Raw genomic sequence first — 27,414 nt, 5'->3', positions numbered from 1 at the left:
GTGGAGCTGAATTTGATCACCGATTTCCTCTTTGCTCGTTACAATACACAGATTAGAGATACGTGCTTTATAGCAGTGCTGTAAACCTTGAAACCTATAGCTCCCTCTTAAGGTTTTATGACCGTCAGCCAACAATGTCTGGCTTGTTTTTCCCCCCTCAGCTTCTTAACTCCCTGCTACTTGATCTTTTCAGTGGAGCTGAATTTGTTTTGCCCCAGGTTACGCTAAGATTAATATCCTAAACTGACTTTAAAGCCAAGACATGGTTAGATTATTACTATTTACATGCTTTTTTATTTTTTAATAGGATTACATTTCGCTTTTCAGGACATCAGCACCAATCCATTGCCTTCCTCAAACCCTGCAGTTCTGATGAAAGTATGGAGGGGTACAAAGTTACTCTAGTGGAGTACCAGGATCAGATGGAAATGAGCATAACTGATCCCCTTTAAAGGGCAACTACTGTTTTTTCCAACCTGGACCTTATTTCTGGCGTAAAATACGATCGTTTACTCACTTATATAACTTTTGTGTCATTTGTATTCCTTCGGTAGATATTTAGATCTGCGTATATCCATATAATGGGAGTGACTGGGGCACCGAAACGCAGTGACCTACTGCCTACCTGTAATTTGGTACTGCTAGGGTTCGTCCACAACCCCAGGATCGGAAAAATATTCAGCCATGTTGCAAAAAACTAGCAGTAGCAAATTACAGGTAAACAAGTCGACCGTCGCTGGTGCAAGCAGCCCCTAGAGACAACATCATCCAGGTCAGAAGATAACGGGTAACTCCGGACTCGACGGGGAATAGCACTAGCGTATCATAACAAAATATCGGTGAAATGACCTCCCACCTCGCAGATAATGCGTTATTTAGAGGCTGCATTTCGGTGCCCCAGTCACTTCCACTATATGGATATAGCAGATCTAAAAACAAAAATACAAATGACACAAAAGTTATATGGGTGAGTAAATGGTTGTATTTTATGCCAGAAATAAGGAGCAGGTTGTAAAAAACAGTAGTTCCCTTTTAACAGTTGTTGCTAAACTTTCAATGAAAACCAATCAAAGAGATCACATTTCTTAGCTTTTAGCATCCTTATCCATTTGCATCTGGATTGATGAGACTACCTTTAAAGCTTTTTCATACTTTGTGGTGGATTTTTTTTTGTGGATTCCCAGCTTTTTCTGGATTCCTAGGGTGGGGTTTTACTAATATAAACAATCACTGTGATGAAAAACTGGCAAAATCTATGACCCCACCTCCAAAATTCATAATCATGTACAATCTAAAGATGTTGCCATCTTCTGTTGACACCCCTGCTAATTGTAAATAAAAGAATATGGGCTCGTATTGTCACTTCTGATAAGCTCTTGTCTGTTAATTCTGTGACAAACTAAATCGATGGTCGGCCATTGACCAATGTCATGCCTTTGGCTGCAGTTTTTGCGATCTGTGCCGCACTGCTGACCCCAATCGGATCACCGTCTGCTGTTTTTCAGACCATATTGCGTGTTAAATCGGTGGAGGCCAGCTCTTCTTAGCTTCCTAGTCCTGAAGTTTATAGGAGCTCTTCCACTTTCCCCTTTTTGAATTGTGAACACAGACTACCGCCACCTCCTGATATGGAGAGTTGTTTTATTTCATGCAGGCGCAGAGCACATGTGCCAGCTGGCCGTTGTGAACATAGAGAACCTGTAGCTTAATATAGAAATAAAAGGCTAACCTTGAACACTGAATTAAAAGCAGCACAGAAAACAGGACAATAAGATTTAAGTTTCTCTATAATAACAATATAGCGGGTTGTTGGTTGTTCAGTGGGTCTTTGCGATGAGCCCTAGCTGCTTTCCATCACCCGCTTCCTTGGTCTGGGATGTGGGCCGTCAGGAACATTCACCACCTGAGAGAGGAAGACTGAGGCGGATGTTGGATATGAAATCACTTCCTGCTCTGGGTCTGAATATAGTCGAGAATCGGTACAGAGGGGATGTTTATATAGCGGACTGCTGGCCTGACACAATAGGGACAGCTCAGTGCATGTTTGCTGGATGACGGCAAGCATTGTATTGGAGAAATGTATTCTCTCTCTTTCTCTCTCCCACTCAGGCTCCAAGCAGCGTTCCACTTTTTTCCCTTTGTTGCTCAGTATCTTGCCGTCACATGCCGGGATATGTCTGTTCCTCTTCTATCTGCAGTGTGACGCAGGAAACCATTTGGAGGACGGGCATTGCCTCGGCCGCCGCTTGTGTGGCGTCCACAGGTTATCGTCCCACAGCAGAGAACACGGCTCGCCCCTTTTAGACGTTAACCCGAGGCCACACATGTGTTAGAGTAGTACAGACCTGAGAGCAGGTGTTTCAGGTTATCTGTGTCGAATGATCTCTGACTCATTCAGGTTTGGGGTCTACCCTATCCGTCAGTGAGCAAAACAAGATCCCTCAGAGACCACCTTCCACCAAAGAGGACATATAAGAAATATATAAATAAGTAATTTTTGCAGAAAAGCAAATGCTCAGTTTCCCACCCGACTGTGGTTAAACAACGTGGTATGAGACTGAGAGAACAAAACACACCGAGCAGCCACAACATTAAAACCACTGACGGGAAAAGTAAATAACATTGACCATCTTGTGACAATACAATGTTCTGCTGGGAATCATTTGGACTGGCATCCGTTCGTGCGGATGTTACTAAGACATGTACCACCCACCTAGACCAGACCAGGCACCCCCACCCCATAGCAATGACACTCCTTGATGGTAGTAGCCATCCCCAGCAGGATGCAGCCTGACTCAGACAAACACACAAAAACAGTTTAGGAACAACTGAAATAAACCATGAAGAACAGCACAAGGTGTTGACCTGGCCTCCAAATTCACTAGATCCCAAACTGATCAAGTATCTGTGGGATGATCCACAGAAGCCCCTCCTCTCGATCCATAGGACCCAAATGCCCCCTCTAACAACATTCTGATTGTGCATGTCCATTCTCTGATGAGTCACATTTGTTTTGAAGTCACAAGGGAGACCTACACAATATTAGGAAGGTGGTCATAATATTATGCCTGACTTCTGGGTTTGCCATGAATTCAGGCCTCAATCAAGGCAGAAACCAAGAGTAGTTGTAGCTGCTTGAACTCGTTTTACAGTTTGGCAAGTTGACCCCAACTAGTCTTGGCCTTTCATTTTCATATCAGAAAATAAATTAAAAGTCATACCTTTAAATTTTGGCTTCGTCAGCAACGGTGTGTTGTATTTTAAGTTACACAACTTTAAATACGGTTCCTTTATAAACAGTGGAACCTAAAAGTTACTTAAGCAATATCTTTTTCTGAACTGTAATGGAGCATTATAGTTATTTTAGTCATTTTAGATTCATTCGGTTTTAATTGGTGCTGTCAGAGTGCGTTAAAGATGATTTTGGCTTCATAAAACTTATATTCTCTCTCAGAACTGACAGTGGCATAGCCTGTAGAGGGGGCTGTAGTCCACATGTTTTGCCCCATGCAGAAACCTGGAAGCTTGGGCTCTTTCTCCTTTTCCTGCAGTGCCACCATCAGGAAGAACTCACCGGTTGAAGGCCACATACACTTTTTAAAAGCACAATAATCCTGAATTGTTTGACAGATACAAGTCTCGTCCTATCACAAACTATCAATCCAGAAAGGGGAAGATCTATTGAAAGTATGTGCAATATTAAAGACATATAAAGTGTAGTGAGAAAAGATTTATTTTCTCTTTTTTTTTTTTTTTTGCATATTTGTCACACTCATCATCAAACTAATTTAAATATAAGACAAAGATAACTCACGGTGAAACAAAATGCGTTTTTTAAGTGATTATTTTAATTTTTAATGGAAAAAAAGCTATTAAAACGTACGTGGACTTATGTGAAAAAGCTTTTGCCCACTCGTTATTAAATCATAAATTGAACTGTGGTTAATCACATTCTTTGGAAAGCTTGAGTTCAACGTCACTAGCCACACCTGATTAATGCCAGACCTGTTGAATCAAGAAATCACTTAAATAGAACCAGTCTGGCAAGGTGAAGTAGGCCAAAAGATCTCAAAAGGCTGCAATTCAAAGAAATTCAAGAGCAGATGAGAAACCATGACTAAAGCTTTGGAACAAATGTTTTTACATTACATAATCAAAAAACTAACAAATTTAAAGTATATTAATATATATTGTTGTGAAAATTAACTTAAAGTGTCAAAACTTCTGGGTTTGCCATAAATTCAGGCTTCAATCAAAGCAGGAACCAAGAATCTGTTATAAATTCCTAGCATGGAAAAATGCAACAAAGAACGACATATCTAGAGTTATCCTAAGTTTATTTAGTTTTAAGTTAATATTATGAAGGTGGTCATAATGTTATGCTTGATCGTTGTATTCCTGTACCTGACTTTCAAACCTAAAAGCAATAATACTGAAACTTTAAAGAGGAGTTAAATGCTTATGTAACAGGAAGAACTGGTTCTCTTTAAACGATTTTGCAAAAACACACTTTTTTTTATGCATATGTTAAGTACATGACATGAAACTGAATCAGCTGAGCTTGTGTCCTATAGTTGAATAAATGAGGAGAAAGATAAATTGGTTATGTTTTATGAAATATGTTTTATTGATTTGACCTTAAGGACCTAATTCGCTAAAACATTCTATGTAAAATGTGCGGGGAAAAACCGGAGCACCCGGAGTAAACCCACGAGAACCATACAGTCAAATACAGCTACGGATAGAAAAGAAAAAATTAATAACCCTGAAGCTAACCCTAACCCTAACCTAATTCTAACATTAAAAGAAGAAAGAGAGAAGAAAGAAAGAAAAGAAAAACCTAACGTCTAATGTAAAAGTAAACGAGAGTCTTAAGGACTCCTATTCAAGACCGTTTCATAAAAACAGCTGAACAGCGGTACAAGAAGCAACCACCGCTACACTGACAGCGTGTAGAAACCTGTAGAAGGTGTTTTGAGACGACGTCCTCACACGATCTTTGACATATGAAATGAGACACTTGTCAATGTCTGCGTCTCCTATCCACATCGAAGCCAGCAGCCTCTCAGCACAGTCCCATTTCTTGCACTTCCGGAGCTTCTTATATGCCACACTGTCAAGATTTTTCAAAGCGTCTGGCGAAAAGTCAGTGTCTCTCAAGGCAGACCACAGCTTCTCAAATATGGCCTCGATTGTCTCGTTGGGATCCGTGGCTGTGCAGGACACTTTCGCTTTTGTGTACGTCCGCGAGACGAGCTTACTCACGAACATGTGTACGGCCCTTCTCTTCCCGTTGTCCTGCGCAGCCCTCCTGGCTTCAATGACAAACGAGATGGCGTCAGATTTGGCACTCATCAAGGCTCCTACCACTCTCTGACTCTGGCCGTGGGACTGACATTTCAGCCAGTAGCTCATGAGCATGAGGAATCCCCACACTTTGCTGTCGATGGTGTTCTCGAGTCTAACGTTTGAGGGAAGAACATGAATGCTGGTCACCTTACCCGCTTTTGTAAAGAGAACCTCTGGCAAAAGTGCATCCGTGACGTGTTGGAGGAGGAGATCATTGAGTTCTTTTTTGAATATAAGGACTCTATCACTAGAGAGATTTTCAAGAACCTGGTACCGGCAAACCTCTTGTCCGGCTTTCTTTGTGCAACTCTCCTCTTCCTCTAGCAGAGAGTCAATGCTATCAATGAGCGACTGCACCGACTGCCCGCTATCCACGTTGGAGTCTGGATAGAATCTGGCCTTCAGTTGTCCTATTAAGCGAAGTATGAGGGCTTTATATGTCTGCTTTGCAAAAAAGGTTTTCACCTTAATGCCTATTTTTTTCGTGTCCTGTTTGGATTTCTCTTGGGATGCGGGAGCCACGCTGACAGGCTCCTCCAGTTCTACGTTATCCACAATAGACTGAGCAATGTCATCTGCTAATTCAACAATCTCCGAAGAAGATTCAGACGGAAGCTCGTACTCAATGTCTTTTAAGAGTGAGTCTGTGGCTGCGCTCATCTCTTTCCTGATGATCTGCTGCACAACTCTCGTTGTTGCCAATACAAAGCTATTCTTTGAAAAGATTTCTTCTGGAGAAAGTCTTTCCATAGTTATCGGTGACGCATCGGTGCCTGCTGAGGTCTGGCTTTCGGAGTCGGGAATTGAACGGCCAGGTTTCCTCTTTATCATAAACTTTAACATTTGGCAACAATTAGAGACCATTAACTTGAGTCTATTCACGGGTGCGGCGCTTTTCTGTTTGGTCTCAGATTGACCAGAGAGCGCAGAGTTTACCGACTGAGTAACTTCTTTGATGACAAACTCGGTCAGTCTCTGTGAGCTGACACATTGGGCTTCTTCTTCAATTTGTAGAACATCAGAGAAAGTCTGGGAGATTGTGTCGCCCAGACTTACCTGAACGTACTTTTCGGACACAGCCGGATCATTTTTGTCTACTTTCAGCGCGAGCTCCTCTGTGATGGTATCAATTATGTCCAGAAGTAGCCCCGCTAGCAACATTTTTGTGCCAGCATCCGGGGCCCCCGTTGTTAACAACCTCCACTGCTCCAGTGACAGGTTCTTAAAAAATGCATCTATCAGTAAGCAAATTAATTGCCTGCTGAATTCCAGCGTGGGTTCGACGGGAGTGGCGGTCTCAGATCTGGGTTCCATTTCAAATTCAAAGTGTGTTTGGTTTTGGAAAATTTTGTTTTGTGGTTTGTGATTCGACTTTAACGCGTTAGTTCGTTACCTACGTACCTACCGTTCAAAACGAGCAGCAACTATACCTATACCTGACTGGTGACTTGGTTCTATACTCAGGTTTAGAAAAATCCGATGCCTTTGATGTCCAATGATCATCAAAGGCAGAGCGAGACCAAGGGAACGCCAGCGTGGCGGTTGCTGGGCAACTAGATTTGTTGTTTACCGGTGCCCTTCGATCTATGACGTCATCAATTTCTAAAAAAAGCACATATTTCGTAAAAAAACAATAAATCACGTGATCTCTGCTGAAATTATCATTGTTTTTTTTTAAATTGATACATTTTATTATTGTGAAATCAAAAGTTTAAATGTGCAAATGTACAGTAAAATAAAGAAATAAAAATAAAATAATAAAAAATTATAGAAAAATAAAAATCTATACACAATATTTACAATAATTATAAAATAAGTGAATATTAAAAATTAAATTGCAATGACATGAACTGAATTTACAACCATGTGCAAATGTGTCATCTGTCTGTTGCATCTGTCACACTCAGATGAGGAGTTGTATAGACTGATGGCTTAAGGGAAGGAAAGATTTCCTCAAGGCAAACTTGCCAACTCTGTATTTTCCGGCAAGTACCGATTGCCCCCCTCATGTGACCTATCTATTCTTCCTCTCCCTGAGCTAAGGGTCAGAGTGGCAAGATGTAAGCTTTTTTTCAGATGAAAACTGCATCCAACCCAGGCTAACATTTTCAGAAATTATGTGGGGGAAAATGTGTATATGTGATTAAACCTTTTCCAACAAATTGTGAAAGGTATTCAATTCAAATCAATTTTAAATCAATTTTATTTATATAGCGTCAATAACAATACAAATCGTCTCAAGACGCTTTACAAAACCCGGCCTGAAACCCCCAGAGCAAGCCTGAAGGCGACGGTGGCAAGGAAAAACTCATCAAAACTTCCTTTTAACAGGAAGAAACCTTGAGCAGAACCCAGCTCACATGGAGGGACACATCTGCCTAAGGTCAGCCGGGTACAGACAGAAGAAAGAGAGAAGAGAACAGCAAGATAAACATACATCTGTCATAGACACACAATGGTTGGTGTAAAAACAGCACAACTCTCTCACCCACGGTGCAGGATGGTGGTGACAGCGTCCTAATCTGGAGCTGCTTTTCCTCATCTGGAAATGGGTTTCTATTAAGGATGGAGGGAATTATGAGGTACTGATATACTCTTCTCCAAACAGACTAAGTGCTGCAATCAAATCTGGCTGACAACTTCGTCTCATGGTGCGCAGCGAACTACCTTCTGATCAATACAGCTAAAAGCAAAGGGGATGGTAGTGGATTTTTGGAGGTCCCGGCCCCACCTGCAGCCCGTAACCATCACTGGGGAGTCTAGTTTAGGGGTGTGGACTCTTATGCACTTAGAGAATGCTACGTTTTTTAAATTTTTTTCTGTATTGGAAACCATTTATTGTACCTCTGTAGTATTTGTAGCCACATGTAACCCACAAATTAACCAAAGAAGGGAAAAAATAAACCGGAGGTAAACATGCAATTAAGATAGAAGCATTTGCAAAAACTGACCACTAGGGAGTGACAAACTACAGTTAATGATATCAACACTTCATTTTTCAGGATGGAGTTTCATCTGAATTAATATGTATAAATGTAAAACTGTGTATTATTTGAAATTATATTTAAATTCAACTGCTGCATGTTACAGTGTGCAACTTTATAATTCTGCAAAAGGAGGTGATGTGTATGTGTCTATTTAAACCCCATTAATGCTGGGTAATGTACATGTCCAGATACAAACACTTTAAGTTATTCATCAATTTAATCATCTTCTTTCTTTTGCATTACTCACATTCATATAATTACACTAGTATGATAACAGTTGGGAAGTAAGGACACATGATAGGTCTGGAATTAAAAACTGAATTAAAAAATTGTAGGATAAGCAGGTGTTTTATCGCATAAACAATTACTTTTACATCACAAAATAAAGAATGCAGCAACTATTACAATTAGAACAACATCAATTATTTTTATTTTTAGTCATTAAAAGTCACTGAGGAATTCAGATGTGCATGTTGTGACATTAAAAGAGAGATTGCTTGTCTCTTGTCTGCAAAAACAGAAATTCAGAGTAGATATTTGGAAATTACTCGCAGATGGAATAATTGACACTCATTAAAGAAAATGCATTTCTAAAATAGTTTCTTGTGATGACCCTTAATAGTCATTTATTTAGTCTGTAGGCTGAAATAACTTGACTACATCACATTAAGGAAAGAGTCCCCTGAGGCAAAAAGGGGATGCAATGATTCAGGCTGAATCCTAAGCTCACGCCACCATGCAATATGATGATAAATGCTATCTTTAGGTGCATCAAATCACATTATTTACCGGATTAAACAGGCTTTGCTGTTTTTGGATTCATTTCTGCACGCATAGAGTATTTTTCATTTGTGCGCATATTTATGAATCACTGGGCATTGTCGTCAGGTGCAGTTTCCATACACGCCGACATGATGGCGAGCGCGAGTAAGCAGCGACCCAGTTTACTCCAAGAGCATCACTCACTGACCAGGATGCGAGTGTTTCTGCACGATAGCACAGGAATATGGGTGTTTCTGACTTCAAAATAAAAGCTCGGCATTCTCCAAACTTAATATTACAGTGTGGTGTCATTATAAAAGAAGTAAACAAAAAAACAACAAATAAACAGAAACGGATTGTGACCTGACATGGTGCATTACACAGACCATGTGCCAGGGCTGCACTGGCTGATCATGAAAAGCACCTCTGGATGTAGTCACAGAGCCTTTATCGGGATAAACCAGGAAATGAATCAGAATCAGTAAACATATTTCAGTTTGAATTATGATGTAGTTTTCATTTATCATCTTACAAAACACACACGCATTATTTTAGTTTCAGTAATTAATTGAGCGTATGTACCGTTAATACGTGCGTGTATCATACAAATAAAATTAACAAGTTCTAACATCAGCTCTTTAAAAGCAGACCAAGCAAAGCTGAAGCAAAGTTTTATTACTACCCTGTACTTTTATAATTTGTAATTTGTGTTTTAACAGTTAGTTGGTGGGTTAACAGAAATTTACTAACAATAATAATCAACTAAATGTTCAAATTTATTAAATTTGTAAAGTAAATATGATAATGTATTACTTTTACTGTTAATCTTAGTTAAAGTAAATTTTAAAAAATATATATTTCAAGTCAATGGCTTCGGCTCGGTAAAACTTATTATTGCACAAACAGACCATGTTTAGGTATCATGTAGTTTATTTTGAAAAGCCTGACCGGATGTGCTCACCGTAACTACCTCCGTCTTGACACCGGTGCCGTGCGTGGCCCATTGAGCCCAATCTCTGAACAGGAGTACCTTCCTCGGCGGACAGTTGCGGCAGCCTCCTGGCTCGGCTATTTTTCATTTTTTTCCCCTGGATTCACACGTCGCAGAATAAATACCGGGATGCCTTCAAATAAAAATCTCCAAGGTAATAAATAACATTAATAAAAAAGGAAATAAAAGAAACGGCGGACGGCGGTGCCCTTCTTCCCCGGGCATCTGCTTATGTCTGCCGCTAGCTTAGAGCTTAGAGTCCCTACAATAGAGCATCCGAGGCCGAGCCGGCCACCGTCCAAGCTAAGCCTCGGCATTAACTAGCTAGCTGCTAAATTAACGGTTATATTTGTGTTGCTTTTTTTTTTCTTCCCCCCCCGCAGGCGGGAAGGCGTTTGGGCTGTTGAAGGAGCAGCAGAGGCAAAAACTGGAAGAAATAAACAAGGTACGCACACGTCCCAATTATTTTATGCTCTTTGTCGCTTTTTATTTTTATTTTTTATTTTTTTATTTTTTTGCGCTTCGTGGGAATTTGAATCCCAGCGAGCCCGCATACACTTGACCTGGCATTGGCCTTGTTTGTGAGCGCCGTAGGATTTCCAAAGAGGTCTCTGCGGTGCTGTGAATAATTCAATCCACGTTAACTGGAGATGACCGGTGATGCTGCTGCTGAGGGTGTTCGTATCGATCCCACTCCCCTCCTGCAGAGTCGTGGCACTTGTTGAACGGCTGCATGCTGTCACACATGGTCGGGGAGTATATCGATCACCGATGGCTGATCGGTTTATTAATCATAAAGCCTTATGTGACCAGATGTAACCGTAGTACGTCCCCTCGCATGAACTAGACATCTATTTAATCTCCTTTTAGAAATAAGCAGGTCGCAGATATGTGGAGCATTATGTCCCTGCTCCCTTTATCTGCTGCTGCTGCTGCTGATTGTCTCCACTTCATCATCAGGACAAATGGGACTCGACCATTTGCTTCCTTAGATCTAAAAATAACAGGTGTGCTATGATTAAATGCATGCCTTTTTTTTGTCTCATTTGCAGTAGTGGATAATAAAACACTGTGTATTTTGAAAATGTGTCAAATAATCCTTCTATAAATCAAGACTTTTGACCGAAAACACCTAAATGAGGGAATATTTTGCCTTTTTTATGTTATAATTTATCAAAAACTGCACATCCGTACCCTTAATCGTGTCTTCTTTACCCAGACCAACACTCCCAAACCCCGAAAAGACTTGCGCCTGACATTAAATATAATAAAGCAAAGGCAAAAGCATGAATTAAGCGAATTCTTAATTCATAAGGTCTAAATATAACCGGAGTACTCTGATTAAATTGAGTGTTTTTCTGCTGTGACACGCATTTAATTCCACTGTATTATCATGTCTGCGTTAGTGCGTCCTGTGGTGATGAAACTCGGTCAAATAAACCGAAACTTTGAAGCAAAAAGACCAAAATTTACTTTCTCTGATGGGAATACAAGCTATTTTTAATCTTTAGATCATTTATTCCATCAATCAAGAACCGCACGTGACAGTTTTTCTCCTCAAAAGCGTGAAATCTTAGTTTTATATGACCGTAAAGCAGGAGTTTATGCGGCTAAAATGGTCATATTTCAGATAAATTACCAGTATCTTGTATAGGCTTCACAATAAAATGTTCGCCCTCGCTCTTTTCTCACGCCAAACTGTTTTTCTTTTAGCTAATCAGAGTCTTTGGCTACAGCAAATTTAACCTGTGTGTTGTGAAACATTCTTTCAAGACAGGTTTCGTGCCGCCGCACTTGTTCAAATACACTATCTCGCGCTTGCATACTTGTGACCGTGGCACAAGTATGCAGACTGAAGCGGTGATTCAGCGCCGCTGAGTCAGGCGTCCCCCCCCCCCCCCCCCGCTAAACATCCAGCTGTGGTGTTTATCCTCTTCACCCTTAATTACGAGCTAGATGGACACATAGAGGTCAGCGCCGCGGAACAATCACTCCCTGTCTTTTCCTCCGCTCTCCTCTTCAGTGCGTGGAAGATGGCTCCCACACGGCATGTTGCGTCATTATAATTTCATCAGGGCAGCCAGCTCCCTAGCTCCGGGCTCGTTTATGCCCCTGTGAGGTGTTCCAATTAACGAACGCGGCGATAAGTAAACGACAACCGGGGGGGGAAGAGCATTTTGGGATTATGAGTCATCGCTCTCGAGTTGACGTTTTCGATCAGATTAATGCTCTGCTGTGTGTGTGTGTGTATGTGTGAGGGATGTTTTTCATATTGTGTAACAGTGCTGGCATTTCTCTGGAACGTTATAGTTTCATCAAAGCCTGTAAAACAAGCTTTTCTCATTAGTTTCGGTTTTGATCTCCTTCTCAGGAATACCTGGAGGACCAGAAATACAGGGATGAAGACGACCTGGCCGAGAAACTGGAAGGTTTCAAAAGTAAGCAAATCCAGTCATCTCCCTTAAGTATCACTCGTTTCATGGCTGTCTTTTTTTACCCCCCCCTCTCCTGGCTTTTGTCTTGGTGTTTGTTTGTTCCACGGCAGGCCCCACGCACACACATATTGGAGTTGAGCGTTTTGTTTTTTTCTGTGGGAAAGGCGCACTGCTGCTGTGATTTCTAAAAAGATTTGCAAGGCCAAGCCCTCGGTGGCTCGAGAGGAATGTGCTGGGGCGTTCCTCCGCTTGTTGTTACAATATTCAGAAACCCATAGCTCCTGGGAACAGAAAAAGCACCGCCACCACCACCGGCAAATTACGGGAATGAAACACAACATAATATCATAAAAGTACCCCCCCCCCCCCCTCGCATTCATCAGCTATTACACATACATTTAGGACATTTTTATTGTCTTTCTCTTACTGAAAGGGGTTTTTCATCACAGCCAGTATAACATATGGCTGTTTATTCTAATGAGGGGCATAAGTCTTGAAGTGAGTGTCCTACTTTGTCTGTAAGTTTGCTGGAGGAAATGGAGCAGTAATATATAAACAGAAAGAGGATCCGACACCCAGGTCCCGGGAGGTTTGCTGTTTTTTTTTTTTTTCGTCTTTTCCATACTGTCCCAGTGACCCAGAGGTCGGCCTCTTAACGCCGCATTTAACTCGTGACCGACTACAGACTTGAACATATCCCACTTTTAGCGTTAACATGAAGTTTGCAGCAATTATTTTGAATGATTAAATCAATTTAATGATCATTTTGATGTAATTTCATTAAAGTAATTAGACTATTGCGTTATTATATGAGCTTTCCTGCAAGATATAGTGGAGCAGTCCCTGAAATAAGATATTTTTTAATTTATTTATGCTGCATTCAAACAGTATTCAGAGAATATCTGGAAACCTCCTTCTATTCTGCTGCTAATCCTTCAGATAAATACTCTAAATGAGCTTTTTTTGTCATGTTACATATTTGAACTGGAACCAGCGAAACAGGATATGAACTAACAGAATCCACTTATGTTAATACCAGATTTTGTTTTGACATTAAATGCCAGCAAAGATTACTTCATAGCCATGTTGTCAGCGTTTAGTTTGAAACATTTGTGGTTGTTTCCTTTCATTTAGGAGACACATCCCTCAGTTTGCCCCCACTCTCCTTGGCTGTCTTACGTCTGTTTGGACGATTATTACTCTCTGACCTTTGGAGCTGTTGACGGCTTCAGTTTGAGCGATGTTAGTGTTAATTGTATAAAGTATTTATTGACGTTTTGCCAAGTTTAGCTATTAGCCGTTCCCGTCTGCTGTGCACCCGTGAATGTGTAGACATCTATCGTGCCTCGTGTGGCCACGTCAGTCTGAACAAACTGGCCCAAATCTGAAGGGTGGTGTAAACCTTTCAATAGGAGAATATTAAACAATAATAAGCATCTTAGCTCGTGATCCAATAGCGTCTCTCTGGTTGAAATTCTTTTCACGCACATGTACCCGATGTGAGGTAAAACATCAAGCGAAACGAAGAGTTTATAGGATGGATAGAGAAATGGCAAAATAAAAAAGAGGGTTTGATTGAAAGTCCGTCTTTATCTTGGTCCGTTTTGTTCATCCTCCCTCTATTGAATCAGCTCAGTTTTGTGAATAAAGCTGCAAAAGAAAACTACTACTTCTTAGATTTAGACTTAGACTCAACAAGTGTAGAACAACAAGCAAAAAGATAAAATAAAATTAAAATAAAATAAAATATAAGTAAAAGTCTAGTAAAATAAAATGAAAAAATAAGTAAAAATTTAGTAAAATAAAATAAAAATAAAAACCTAATGAAATAAAAATATATAAGTAAAAGCCTTGTGAAAATAAAATAAAATATATAAGTAAAAATCCACTAAAATAAAATAAAAAAACAAATAAAAGCCTTGTGAAAATAAAATAAAAATAAAATATTAATAAAAATCTAGTAAAATAAAAAATATATATATATAAGTAAAAATCTGGTAAAATAAAACACAAACCTAGTAAAATTAAACAAAATAAAATATAAGTACAAATCTAGAAAAATAAAATAGTATAGGCAAAAATGTACAAAATTTGCATATGAACAAATTAACAAGAAATAGAGACGAAAGTAAATATATATAATATATACATAGGAAGGATTAATAAGGTTCAATAATGTGCATTAATATTATTAACATGGAGTTATCTGTTACAGAAAGGTGAGTTGTTCCACAGCTGGATTGAGATTGGTATGAACGGTGTCGTATTTCCAGCAGATTTGATGCTCCACAGTGAGGGGAAGAACCTCTTTACCCTAGTTCTACTCTGATGTATATTATCAGATAATTTTATTTACCGATGGAATGGAAGATTTCAGTCGGGTTGTAGAAATATCGTCCACTATGAACGTGGGCGCTGAGCTGATATCAAGGAAAGCTCTGGGGCTGTGAGGAGAATATTTTATCTCATTAAACCAGATTATTTCTTGGTGAAACCCTGAAGACATGAGCTCAGTTGTGGTTTATGTTTTTGTGTGGGAAGCGAAATACTTGCTCCTATGCATCAATTTCAAATTATTGTTGATATTGTAGGAATTTTGTGAAATACGCTGTACGTTTCGCTTCTTATATGTTTCTATGTTCAGCCATTTTTGTCTGAGGTGTTTGAAGAAGTCGGTAATAACTTCATTTCTCAGTTTTAAATGAATTAATATCAAGGAGAACAGAAATGTTTTAATAGAACAGAACAGAAGCCTGAACTGGAGCTGTTATCTTCTCCGAGGGTCAGTATCTTTTAAAAAAAGATGGGAAAATTCTTTGCTTATCTCCGGCAGTGGCAGAGGAAATCACTGAAGTCATCATCCACTTGAGATATTTTATCAGCAAGTCTCTCCTTTGAATGGAAAGCCCCTTCACATAATAGCTTCGAAGGTGTTTAGTGGACAAGCAATAAACAACTTCTAAAAGATTATATGTCGCACACCTCCGTACGGGAGTCTAAGAGGAGTAAGAGTGAGCTGAATTTGATGACATTGTCTTTTTCCTCAGTTGCTACAGGAATTTAGGTCAGGAGGAAACGCTGAATACTTTAGTTTTTTGTTCACTTGAGCCATTTTGTGTGGCTGCAGATGATCAACAGGCTGCACTACGACAAGTGGCCCACTCAAAAACTGCTGTATATATGTGTGTGTGTGTGTGTGTTGAGGCCCACTCCTCAGGGTTTACGAACAGGGTTAGCATTGTCCCATCCCGCTCCCCAAGGCTTCACATAGTTAACACAGTTCCCTCTCTCTCTCTCTGCCTCCCAACACACACACACACACACACAGAGCCTCCATTGTGGGACAGAAATAGGAAGTGTAATCTGACTAAAGTGGTCTTCCAGAGAAAAAGATGATGGGGAAATTTAGGGGGAAGCAGGAAAACGTGTGTGTTTTGTGCCGCATCGCTTCTTCTGTGGCAGGTTGACAACGAGCTTTTGTAAGTCTGTGCAAATGCAGTGGTTTGTATTTGCTATTTTACATAGAAAGCTTCCTGTGGCTTTAAAACTACCTTAAAGCTGTGGGCATTTTTTTTTTGGGAACTCTTCCTCTGGTGCAAATTGTGTCTAGATGAACTATGCCATGATGTTACATGGGTTTACACTGTTAAACTTGCTTATCATAGACGTTTAGGTTCATCTCAGGTTTATGCATGTGTGTGTAACGGAGAGCTTAGATGTGAATAGAGCTGCAGGGATTCGTAATCGATTGGCTGATTAGTTGATGGAAGATTATCGGCAACTATTTGGACAATCGGTTGTTTCAGAGTTGCTGCAAAATGTGATTTATTGCTTTTCTTTATGCTAAGATAAGTTACCAGCTTAACTAAACTGCTTAAAGGGCCACTACAAACATTTTTTCTGCAAACTCAAACATAGTTTATACTTTTTCCTATTAAATCTATTCATTTCCTGAGCAGTGAGTGGATTAATCGTTTGGCTAACTTGCCACTGAATAAAAAACATCAATATTTGAAGCTTGTATTCAAACCATAGACTGTATATAAATATGTACAACATGTCCCCACTTCCTTGCATTGGCCAAACTGACGCTGTTTTCCCGGGGGTGCCATCTTGCGAATTTGGACCCAGAGTCTGCGCAGTTGTAAACAATTTTTACAACTCTCATGGTCAGAGCGGTCGGCATGGCAACTGGTAGTCAGCGTTATGTCACGTCCTGTTTCTATAGCGTCAAATAACTATCCAAACCGAAACTTATCCAAAAAAATTGAAATTGACACAATTAACTACCTAAAACGACAGAAATTATCCTTGAAAAAAAATAATAATAATAATTTGACGTGTATTTTAGTGTTTTAGTTTGGCCCAAGTCCCATCCACTAACATGGAGGGGGTGGAGCTTATGACCTATACTGCAGCCAGCCACCAGGGGGAGCTCTACTTGCTTTGGCTTCGAGCCGTTCCGACGTCCATCTTTATGCTGTCACATTCATATTCTCATAATGCCTAATGAATGAAGAAACCATTTCAAACTGTGGCTTTACCAACAATATCATATATAAAGCTGGAGCCAGTAAACTACTTAGCTTAGCATAAAGCTATTGTGGTAGTATAAAGCTAAGCTAAGCTGGTAGCTTCTGTTTTCTGGCTCCTGTTTTTTTTTATTATAGCAGATAGATATGTGGTTTCTCTTGGCACGAAAGAAAATAAGTCTGTTTATTATTGTTATGTTAAATGAGTCCCTGCGTATATCAGTCAGTGTGGTGTACAATTAGCCTGACGAGCCAGACCCACATTAAATGTAGGGTCTGGGCACTCTCCATAGACAGGGCTCAACCGGAGGGGTGGGATAAACGGTTGTCTTTCAAACTCCCTCTCCACGCAATAGGATAGCGCTGCAACCAATCAGAGCAACGAAGAAGGTGACGTAGTCAGAGCGACGGAAAAGAGAGTTCCTTTCTCAGAGAAAAGCTTAACTTCAAGTCTTTCAGAGTGGCGGCCAAAGCCGATTCAAAAGAAAGTTGTTCGTTAGCAGCAGCCATCGCTCTGGTAGTTGTAGCAGGATGGGGAATTCACGCGTAATTCACGGAACTTATGGTCGCAGGTCAGTCGTCATCATGTTAAGCCCGCCCACCGACTCGTGATTGGCCCGGTACATCTTGGATTTTTCGAAATCTCAAGTCAACGGAGAGTAACTAGACTGACCCTGGAAGCAAATGTAATTTGCTGCCGCTAGGGGCGCGTCTAGATTCTAGGCTAGTGTACAATAGCAACAAGACGTAACTATACAGTTAAGGGACGGTGTTAAAGATTGGCAAAGCATTTTTAAAAATGTCTTGAATCTTTAACATACTCCTTAGATGCCTGTTGCCTTGTTCTGTAATGAATGTGGGAGCGGTTTGGCAGCCGTCCGCCTAGAAAGATCAGATTTAAGTCAACTGGGCGACTGTGACGGGAAAACCTCGGAAGCCTTGCCTTTAAACTTTTCAGACCAAACATCTTTGTTCTCCTTCCTGATTGCTGTGTTTGAACTTTAAGTGCTCTTTTAACTTCCTGACCCCCTTTCTCCTCCTTAATCTGCCTCGCATGTCCGCTCCGCTCAGCTGCCCAGTGTGTGACAGACTTTACACAGACAGACATGCAAAACACAAACACACAAAAAAAATCCCCACCTGTCATTATCAGCTGTTTGTATCTTTTCCCTTTGCCAGATCAGCTGTCAGCGCAGCGTTAAGGCAGCGAGATCACTGGACACTGTGTGTTGTTCCTCTGACATGTTAGAGGCCAGCTGAGTTCGGGTTTTTCTGTCAAACTAGGGGGATGTGCCGTGTGAGTTGAAAAAAACGAATCACCACAGTTAGTAATAACAACCTCCTGCTTGTGTTTGTTTTGCAGATAAATATGCTGAGTTCGACCTGAATGACCAGGGAGAGATTGGTGAGTAATAATGTGCACCGAACCACCAGCTGCACCCCAGAAAACAACTGTTAGCTGACCCGTGTGCAGCGTTGACACGAGGGAACAGTAATTAATAGTGTGTGTGTATTGTCTGGTCGCTGTGAGTGCAGGCTCATGTGTCATGGTTGTGTCCTGTATGTAAAGTGAAACCAAACTGTTGACACTGAGCAGGTGTGGAAGCAAACTGTAGGTGATTCATCCATGAAATATTACAACAAGTAGTGAATGTAGTTCCAGGAAATTCGGCACAGATGTCCAATGCTGTATAGTAGATGTGTTTGTGCGACTTCTAGCTCTTTGATCAGGTCTAATTTTGAATGGTCCAGGACTTATTCCATCACCCAGCAGCTATCGTCCTGCCAGAGCTAATTTGTTGGCTGTGATTGTTCTGTTAAAGGCCATCAAGGGGGCTCCTCCTCCAATCAGAGTTCAAGTATGCCGCTTTACACTATACACTGATCAGGCACAACATTATGACCGGAGAAGGAGAAGTAAATAACATTGACCATCTTGTGACAATACAATGTTCTGCTGGGAAACTTTCAGACCTGGCATTCATTCATTCGTGTGGATGTTACTTAGACGTGTACCACCCACCTAGACCAGACCAGGCACCCCCACAAAAACGCTTTAGGAACAACTCAAAAAAAACATGAAGAACATCACTAGGTGTTGACCTGGCCTTCAAATTCACTAGATCCCAAACTGATCAAGTATCTGTGGGATGATCCCCTCCACCCATAGGACTTAAAGCCCCCCCACTAACAACACTGTGTTGCCAGACACCACAGGACACCCTCAGAAGGCCCATGTCCATTCTCTGATGCGTCACAACTGTTTTGGAGGCACAAGGGAGACCTACACAATATTAGGAAGCTTGTCATAATGTTATGCCTGATCGTTGTCTTTATTCAAAGCTTTTGCAAGCTCCTGTTATAAATACATAGCATGGAAAAATGGAAGGAAGAACGACATATCCAGAGTTATCCTATTTATTTTCTGAAAGGTTAAAAACTTACATTCTCTAGTTAATAATCATAGAAACTTAAGATTTTTGCAGTGTAGATCTTTACTATATATTACATGATTTAACTTGAATAACCTGCCTCTATTATTTATCTGCATGAGGATGCTTTCACCCACTTCGAGCGCTACGTTAATGTAAATCTACATTTAGTTTGTGTGCATGAAGAGAGAGGGTAGGCGACGCTTGCATAAAATATGCAAATGCACTCAAAAGCAGCGCTGCCACTGCACTGGCTATTAGCATCTGCTCTAGGGGGTCTTTGTTGAGGTCTTGACTGAAACACAACACACACAACTGCTAACCGACCGAGGAACAGACAAAATCACTGTAAGAGTCCAAATACTGATGTCAGTGTCTCGTTGATTTAAGTTCAAAAAGCTGGCAAACCTCAATGAAATGCTTGTGCGTAACAATGTTGACCGTGGGGTTTGGGCTTTTTCAGCATAGATTTCTGGCGGAGATATTCTGGCTGCTAATTCCATGCATAGCTTGAACTCCAAAGAAAAAATTAGGGTCTCAACCCCAAGTTTTCTGTTTTTAAATGTGTTTCACTGGTCCTCGTTTCAGATCTGATGGGCCTGAAGCGGATGATGGAGAAGCTGGGCGTGCCCAAGACCCACTTGGAGTTGAAAAAGATGATCGTCGAGGTCACGGGCGGCAGCGACGGCAACACCATCGACTACAGGGACTTTGTCAAGATGATGCTCGGCAAGCGCTCAGCCGTGCTCAAACTGTGAGTAAAACCTCTTGCGTGTGACTGTGTTGGAATAATACTGATGTTAATTTTACACGCGTGCAAAACCCGTCTGCAGACCATCTGCTGCCCATTATCTGTTCATATGTTCGCGAGGGAGAGGATCTGTATTCTGCTGCTGCTGCTGCTGCTGCTGCTGATGATGGATTTGTTTCATCCATCAGCAGGGGGTTCGGGGAAGACTAGCGGTGATGTCACTAGCCACATGCTGCATTAGCCGTTCGTCACCATGGCAACAAAACCCCATCTATGAAGCCTATCCATAGTCAACCCATCCTTATCTTTAGCTGGGGATCATGTGCTTAGGTAACTGATTATCGTCATTAAGGAGCTGATTAACGGTCACATAGCGTGGACAGAAAGGCCCAAAACTCATCGTGTTACGTCCAGGAAATTCATCTTCCGCAACAGAAATGACGCCTTCCAAATACATCACGCTCGCGTTCCAGCTTCCCCCAGCTGGTTCAGGTGATGTATTTCCATCTGTTAAGTGTGGCCTATCAGCGTAAGCCTTTTAAAGCAGCCTTGCGCAGGGTCAGCCTGCAGGAGCCGGAGCCAGAACGGCTGGCTGCATGTCAGCCCTGCTGGGCTAAGCTTGGCTGGACCCCTTAGTAGACAAATCTCATAATCCTGAAAACACCACGCAGAGAAAAATACATAACTTTTCCTCCTTTGGCCTCAGCCATTGTTTTAAGCGACTCTCCCGTAATCCCTCCGCTGCTGTTTATGAATGTCTCGTTCACTTCCTGCATCGCTTTTCAGCTCTGTAGCTTTCTAGTAAAATAGTCTCTGTAATCCAAAATAAAGAGATCATGTTTGGATTATGTTCCCCAGGAGAACTGATAATAATCCAGTATTTTAAAGACAAAACTTCCATGATGTACAGTCTTTGCTTTATTTCTTGTGCTCATGAAAGTTGAAAAAAACTGTCATCTGTACTTTTATCTATGTCTGTGTTGTTTTTAAACTCCCTCTTAACTGTCAGCCCACTGGACTTGCTGATAACTGCAAAGGCCTGCACCGCCCTTCCCTCGTGTGCTGCTGTTATTGTCCTCAGTGTGTTAGTAGATGGGAGGGGTGAAGTGGCGAGTACAAAAGTGCTTTATTCAAAGCTTTTGGCCGGACTACAATTGATTTAGTTGCAATTAGAGTAAAAAAAAAATGATTGAGGTCAGGCCCCACAGTTGGACTCAGTCAGTATTAGCGCAATACACAAGTACAGTGATTGTAGTTTGTGTAACCAAGATTCTGAATGACAGGCGAGGCATGAAGTGATTATATAACAAGTGGCAGCGATTACCGAAGCACAATTAATCTTTTTTTCGACGAAACACAACAAGGATCGGTTAAATCGCTGTGACATATGCACCGATCGGCCACAACATTAAAACTACTGACAGGAGAAGTAAATAACATTGACCATCTTGTGACAACACGCACCCACCTAGACCAGACCAGACACCCCCACCCCGTAGCTATGACACTCCTGGATGACAGCAGCCATCCCCAGCAGGATGCAGTCTGACACAGACACACATACAAAAATGGTTTAGGAACAACTCAAAAAGACATGAAGAACAAGCTGGCCTCCAAATTCACTACATCCCAAGTTGATCAAGTATCTGTGGGATGATCCACAGAGGACCCTCCCCTCCCCTCAAAGGCCCCCCACTAACAACATCCTGTTGCCAGACACCACAGGACACCCTCAGAAGGCCCATGTCCATTCTCTGATGAGTCAGAACTGTTTTGGAGACTTTATTCAGCCACAAGGGAAATTGCTTGGTCACACGAGCTCAGTTGAACATAAAAAAATACACTCAACAAGTGTAGAACAAGTAAAAAGATAAAATTTAAATAAAATAAAATATAAGTAAAAGGCTAGTAAAATAAAATAAAAAAAGTAAAAATCTAGTAAAATTAAATTAAAATAAAAACCTAGTGAAATAAAAAAAATATATAAGTAAAACCTTGTCAAAAATAAAATAAAAATATATAAGTAAAAATCCACTAAAATAAAAAAAATAAGTAAAAATCTAGTAAAATAAAATAAAAAAACAAATAAAAATCTAATGAAATAAAATATAAGTTAAAGGCTAGTAAAATGAAATAAAAAAATAAGCAAAAATCTAGTAAAATAAAATAAAAATAAAAACCTAGTGAAATAAAAAAATATATAAGTAAAAACCTTGTAAAAATAAAATAAAAATATATAAGTAAAAATCCACTAAAATAAAATAAAAAAAAAAAGCAAAAATCTAGTAAAATAAAATAAAATAAAAAAAAACAAATAAAAATCTAATAAAATACAAAAATTAGGAAGGTGGTCATAATGTTATGCCTGATCGGTGTATATCTGTATGCGCATTAAGAGTGCATATGTGTATTTCTGTCAGTATATGGTGTCGCATCTTGTCAGCCCTTCTATCTGCATAGAAGAGATTAGCCAGAACATGCTAACATGCTATATGCTAGTATTCACATTTATTGTGTAGATTTATTGGATCTCCTCTAGTTAATTGACTGATTGACTTTGCAGCAGCAGTGGTGAGGATGGGGGGTTACCAGGAAGAGTGAAGCAAGATGAGAGTGAGAGTTGCTGAGTGCCGGTGTCATCATTGGGATCATTGCTCCTTATGGGCTTAGCGGAGCTTTGCAGAGTTGTCCAAAAAAGGAAATTAAAGACAGGCATTCGCTCTGAATAGCTCCTGTCAGATCCCTCACTCTGCTGTGTTCGGCCTAAACCGCTATTCCCCTCAGTCCCTTTGTGGTTTCCCCTCATTCCTTTCACTTCTTGCTCAGTTGCTTACCCTGACTGTAGCTGTTTCCCCCTCTCTCTTTCAATTTGTACTTTTAATCTAATTTAATTGACACGTGACCGTCTTTAGGCCTCTCTCCAGGGTGCTGAAGGCTTCTAATACACACTGTGTTTGTTTGTACCTGTTTAAAAGGCTCCTCAGTTCCTTTTAGGGCAATCACTGCAAGAAAAAAATACACTAGAGGAGATCATTAGACTCTGTGGTAAGCTGCGTCATCTATGAAACACAAAAAGGATATGATGTCACCCTCCTCTACCACACTCAACTCTGATGCCTTTCTGCTTTTGTGCATTGCAGTGACTGCACCAACTAACTGTTGGTGCTTTATATGTGTGAGTGCATCTACAATTACATATCATTTTACCATTTCTTTCTTCACAGAGTCTTGATTTTTGAAGACAAAGCCAACGGCTCCCCCTGCAAGCCGGAAGGACCCCCTCCGAAGCGGGACATAGCTAGCCTGCCTTAAGCGTATCCTCCAGACAGCTGGGGGGGTCGGGGGGAAGCAGAGGGACCCTGATGCGGAATAACATGTGGAGTGTCGTATTAATGTGGGACCAGTGATCGAGGATGTTATTTTTGTGAATATAAGACGTGTGCGAGGTTTCTGTTGTTTGGAAGACTGAGCCCAAAACTCACTAAATGATGTTTGACTGTGAATATGATCATCCATTTATATATATATATATATTTTTCCCCTAATTAAAATGTAGCAGTGGTAGTTGTACACGTAATGAGCTTGATGAAATCAGTTTTGTAGTAAGTGTTTCATGGTTTTTAAGGGAACATTCTTCACAGATTTCTTTGCTCTTTTTGTTTTTTTAAATGATGTGAAACGCTTTTCGGGAAGCACAAGGAAAAGGAGCATTTTTTCTTTTTTCCTCTCTCTCTCTGACACATTTTTGCACTGTCCTCAGTGGTCTTGCACAGCTCCTTGCCAGGCTAATCTTGGTCCAACGCTTTAGATCAGGTGCCAGAGATTACAAGCACAGCCCTCTTCCTCTGGTTCATCAGCTCTTAGAGCCAAACTACTGATCTGGAATCAGTGACTTAAGTTACCACCTCATGATCTGATCAACGTTTCAGCAGATCAGAGTGTCGCTTTGTGTTTGTTTTTTAATTTCTACTCACATAACTGAGAAAAGAAGAACACGTTGACCATTTCAGTTTCAGCATGTGGCTTGAAACGACGCTGACCCGCCTTTAGATCTGTGAGGTTTGTTCATTTTGGAAGGAGTGTGATTTACGAGCACACAAACCGTAAAAAAAAAAAAAAATAAATAAAAAAATGTACATAGTATACTACACACAGTACAATCATATTCTTTCCAAGTGCCTCAACATGCAGATTACCGTAGAGCTTGCAGTTTGGAGAGCGAGGGAGTGCACACAGGTATTAAGTTCAAGCTTATTAATTCCACAAAACCATGAAATAACTTTTAAAGGTTTAAGGGTGTTCGTCAAATTCCATCTATATGGTTTTTATCATTTTCTTTTTGAGTGAAATTCACAAGTGGTGGATTTAATTCTTATTTTTTTATGTTTTTCCTTTTCTAACCATTATTTTGTATGTCGCTGCAAACATTTAATCTGTTTATGGAGTGGTTTTATCTCTCTCTCTCTCTCTCTCTGTCCCCCTGTATCGTTTCATCAGCCGACCGTTTATCTCCGTTTAACAGGGTTTGAGTTCTGTAATTTGTGCCTCTGTGTTTGTCTCTCCGCTGTAAATTTTCCTGTAACTCAATTACACTATTTACTGTGAATCTGGAAACTTGTTTTACACAATTAACACTGTTTTTTTGTTTTAGTAGCTATATTACACATTTTAGAGTCGTTAAGATTGTCCGCAGACACCAAAGGCATTAAAATTCTTCTTACACTGGCCTGGTAAATGTTTTTAATTGTTCTTTTGTGGCGATCGAGAGCTCTCTGTGACGTTTTGAGTTTATGTTAAAGAAGTAGTGGCATAATATGTTGAGAGACGTTGCATACCCTGAATTTCGGCGTAGTGAAAGGCGTGTGGCCTCGACTCCACAGTCATAAAGATTGGCTATACATTAAGCTTGAGAAGTTTTAAAGATCACGTTGCGACACGTCTTTGGCTGTTGTGAAACTAATGCATTATCAATCTTTGTGTTCTACTATCACCATCCATGTCCTGTCCGTGCTGAGGCAAGTAATGTGTGAATCCTTTGACTGTCACGACTAATGGTTGAGTCTGTGTAATAATGTGTTCATTCCATTTTATTTTTTTCTCTCTCTCTCAAAAGCTGTTCACGTTGTTTAATGTGCATATATTCACCCGAGCAATAAAAATGTTTTCATGGGAAAAAAAAAGTCGAGAGCTGCGTGTCCAAACAGTTCCTTAAATGAAATGTGTGAGTGCTACCCGCTTCGGGCGTGGACGAGCGTAGAGGATAATAATAAACAATACTCGAACAAGCATGCTAACAGGCGGACCCAGCAGGATTATAATAAGCACCCCTGTAATTAAAATGATAACCAGTGTTCCGTGTAATGAGCTGCCAGGAGCTTATGTAGGCAGCGTGGAGGGAGGAGAGGTGGACTTGGGATTCTCTTATCAAAAAAAACCAATAAATAAATAAAATGGCATTGACCCTGTGGTCTAGGCAAAGACCTCTATATTCTCAATAGTCCTTCTAAGGCAGGCCAGCTACTCATGATCAGACTCGTGCTCTCCTTGTGTAGACACTGCCATCTAGTGGCCACTGGCAGCTATAGGCATTACAGGCAATGCTGAAGTGCAAATAAGATGAGATGGACTTTATTTATCCCCGTGGGGAAATTAAGGTGTAACAGCGGCAGGGAACAACTGTGCAAAATACAAAAAATGGAATATGGTAAGACAAGAGAAACTAAAAAGTTGAAGTGGTAAGGAGTATCATGAATAAAGACAAACTCCAATAGGAGTTGCACAAAGTATTGCACCAAAATGACATGAGGTGATGACGTGATGTAATACAGGGCTGATTCTTTATATGAAAAGAAGGTCAGCCGCAGTGCTAAGAAATGCTGAAGTTAAAGAGTCTGACTGCTAAAGAGACAAAGGACTTCTGGAAGTGCCCCTTCTTGCACCGTGGGTGCAGCAGTCTAAATAGATAGATAGATAAATAGATATGCAGATAGGTAGATATATACTTTTTTAGTTCTGAACTGGGAAATGTCACTCTTGCAGCAGCAATGTACAGGCACTCAAAATCTATTTACACGAAAAAGCGACCTTAAATTGGTTCATTTCTCGTTGCTAAAATCCAGCCCAAAAAAAATAAAAAAGCAGCAGCGAAAGTAGCGCGTAAGTATGTCTCATACCCATCTCCAGACCTGCACTCAGTCTGTCCCTCATAACATTTTAATGAAAACACTAATGCAGAGCCCTTGATCACTGAGCTACTGGTTTAGGCAGCAGACTGTGACAGGTTAATCATTCATAGAATACACAGAGTGAAACTTTTTAAGGCCTGCGAGTGAGTTTTGAACAGCTGCCCGAACTTAACTAACAGCTAGTGTCCGTGTTATTAATTTAGATCTACTTCAGCGAACGGGTTGCTTTAACCTAAATTCTCTCTCACTCTTTGAGAGTGGGAGTAATGATTTAGGTCATGTAGCATTAATGTTTCCTCTTGGCTGTATCTGGTTCTTATTTAGAGCCTAAAATAATCACATGAACAAACCCGAGTCCATGTGAGCCGCCTTGTTATCAGTCACTGGTCTGTTGTATGTACAGTAAATACACTGTACACGCTAATTAAGAAAACAGTCGTAGGTTTGTTTTGTACATTGCGACCTGCTCTACAGAGAAGATTCCAGAATCTATTGCAGGGGTGTCAAACACCTGGCCCGCAGGCCAAAACCGGCCCACCAAAGGGTCCAGTGTGAATTTGCAAAGTCCGAAAATAACGTAAATTAATTAATTTGTCAACTAAGGGTCACACTGTTTTAGTAAAGGTTTGCGGACATAACACGACACTGAGACCCAGAATTAAACAATGCGCAGAAATTGCACTTATGTTTTCTTAAGAAATATCAGGTTGTTCATAAAATGTTTTGTAAAGGGATAGTTAATTTAATGTAAACATTTTCATAATGTACTTCTTTGCGCTAAAACAAAGGGAAAGGTTTGAAATTGTCATTTTTTTATAGGTAGTTATGCTACGATGTTCCTGATCCGGTCCCCTTGAAATCAAATTGGCCTGTATGTGGGCCCTGAACTAAAATCAGTCTGACACCCCTGGTCTGTTGGGACCTTAGGCAAATATCTCCACATTAGACATGGCCACAGACAACAGAGCTGGACACACTGCTCTGCGAGTC

At 40.5% G+C, this 27,414-nt stretch overlaps 1 protein-coding gene across 1 annotated transcript; it reads left to right on the top strand.

Annotated features, from left to right (window-relative positions):
- The first annotated feature begins 10,122 nt into the window (after positions 1-10,122).
- On the top strand, positions 10,123-25,436 carry aif1l (allograft inflammatory factor 1-like). The gene is made up of 6 exons (XM_084572933.1): positions 10,123-10,243; positions 10,473-10,534; positions 12,461-12,527; positions 18,420-18,461; positions 20,077-20,242; positions 23,464-25,436. Exons 1-6 carry the CDS (start codon positions 10,219-10,221, stop codon positions 23,549-23,551), a joined length of 450 nt encoding a protein of 149 aa, XP_084429059.1. The 5' UTR covers positions 10,123-10,218; the 3' UTR covers positions 23,552-25,436.
- The last annotated feature ends 1,978 nt before the right edge of the window (positions 25,437-27,414 follow it).

The sequence above is a fragment of the Chelon labrosus genome (genome assembly GCF_963514085.1).
Source record: "Chelon labrosus genome assembly, chromosome: 22".
NCBI classification, from domain to species: domain Eukaryota; kingdom Metazoa; phylum Chordata; class Actinopteri; order Mugiliformes; family Mugilidae; genus Chelon; species Chelon labrosus.
This window is presented reverse-complemented; position numbering and strand designations above follow the sequence as displayed.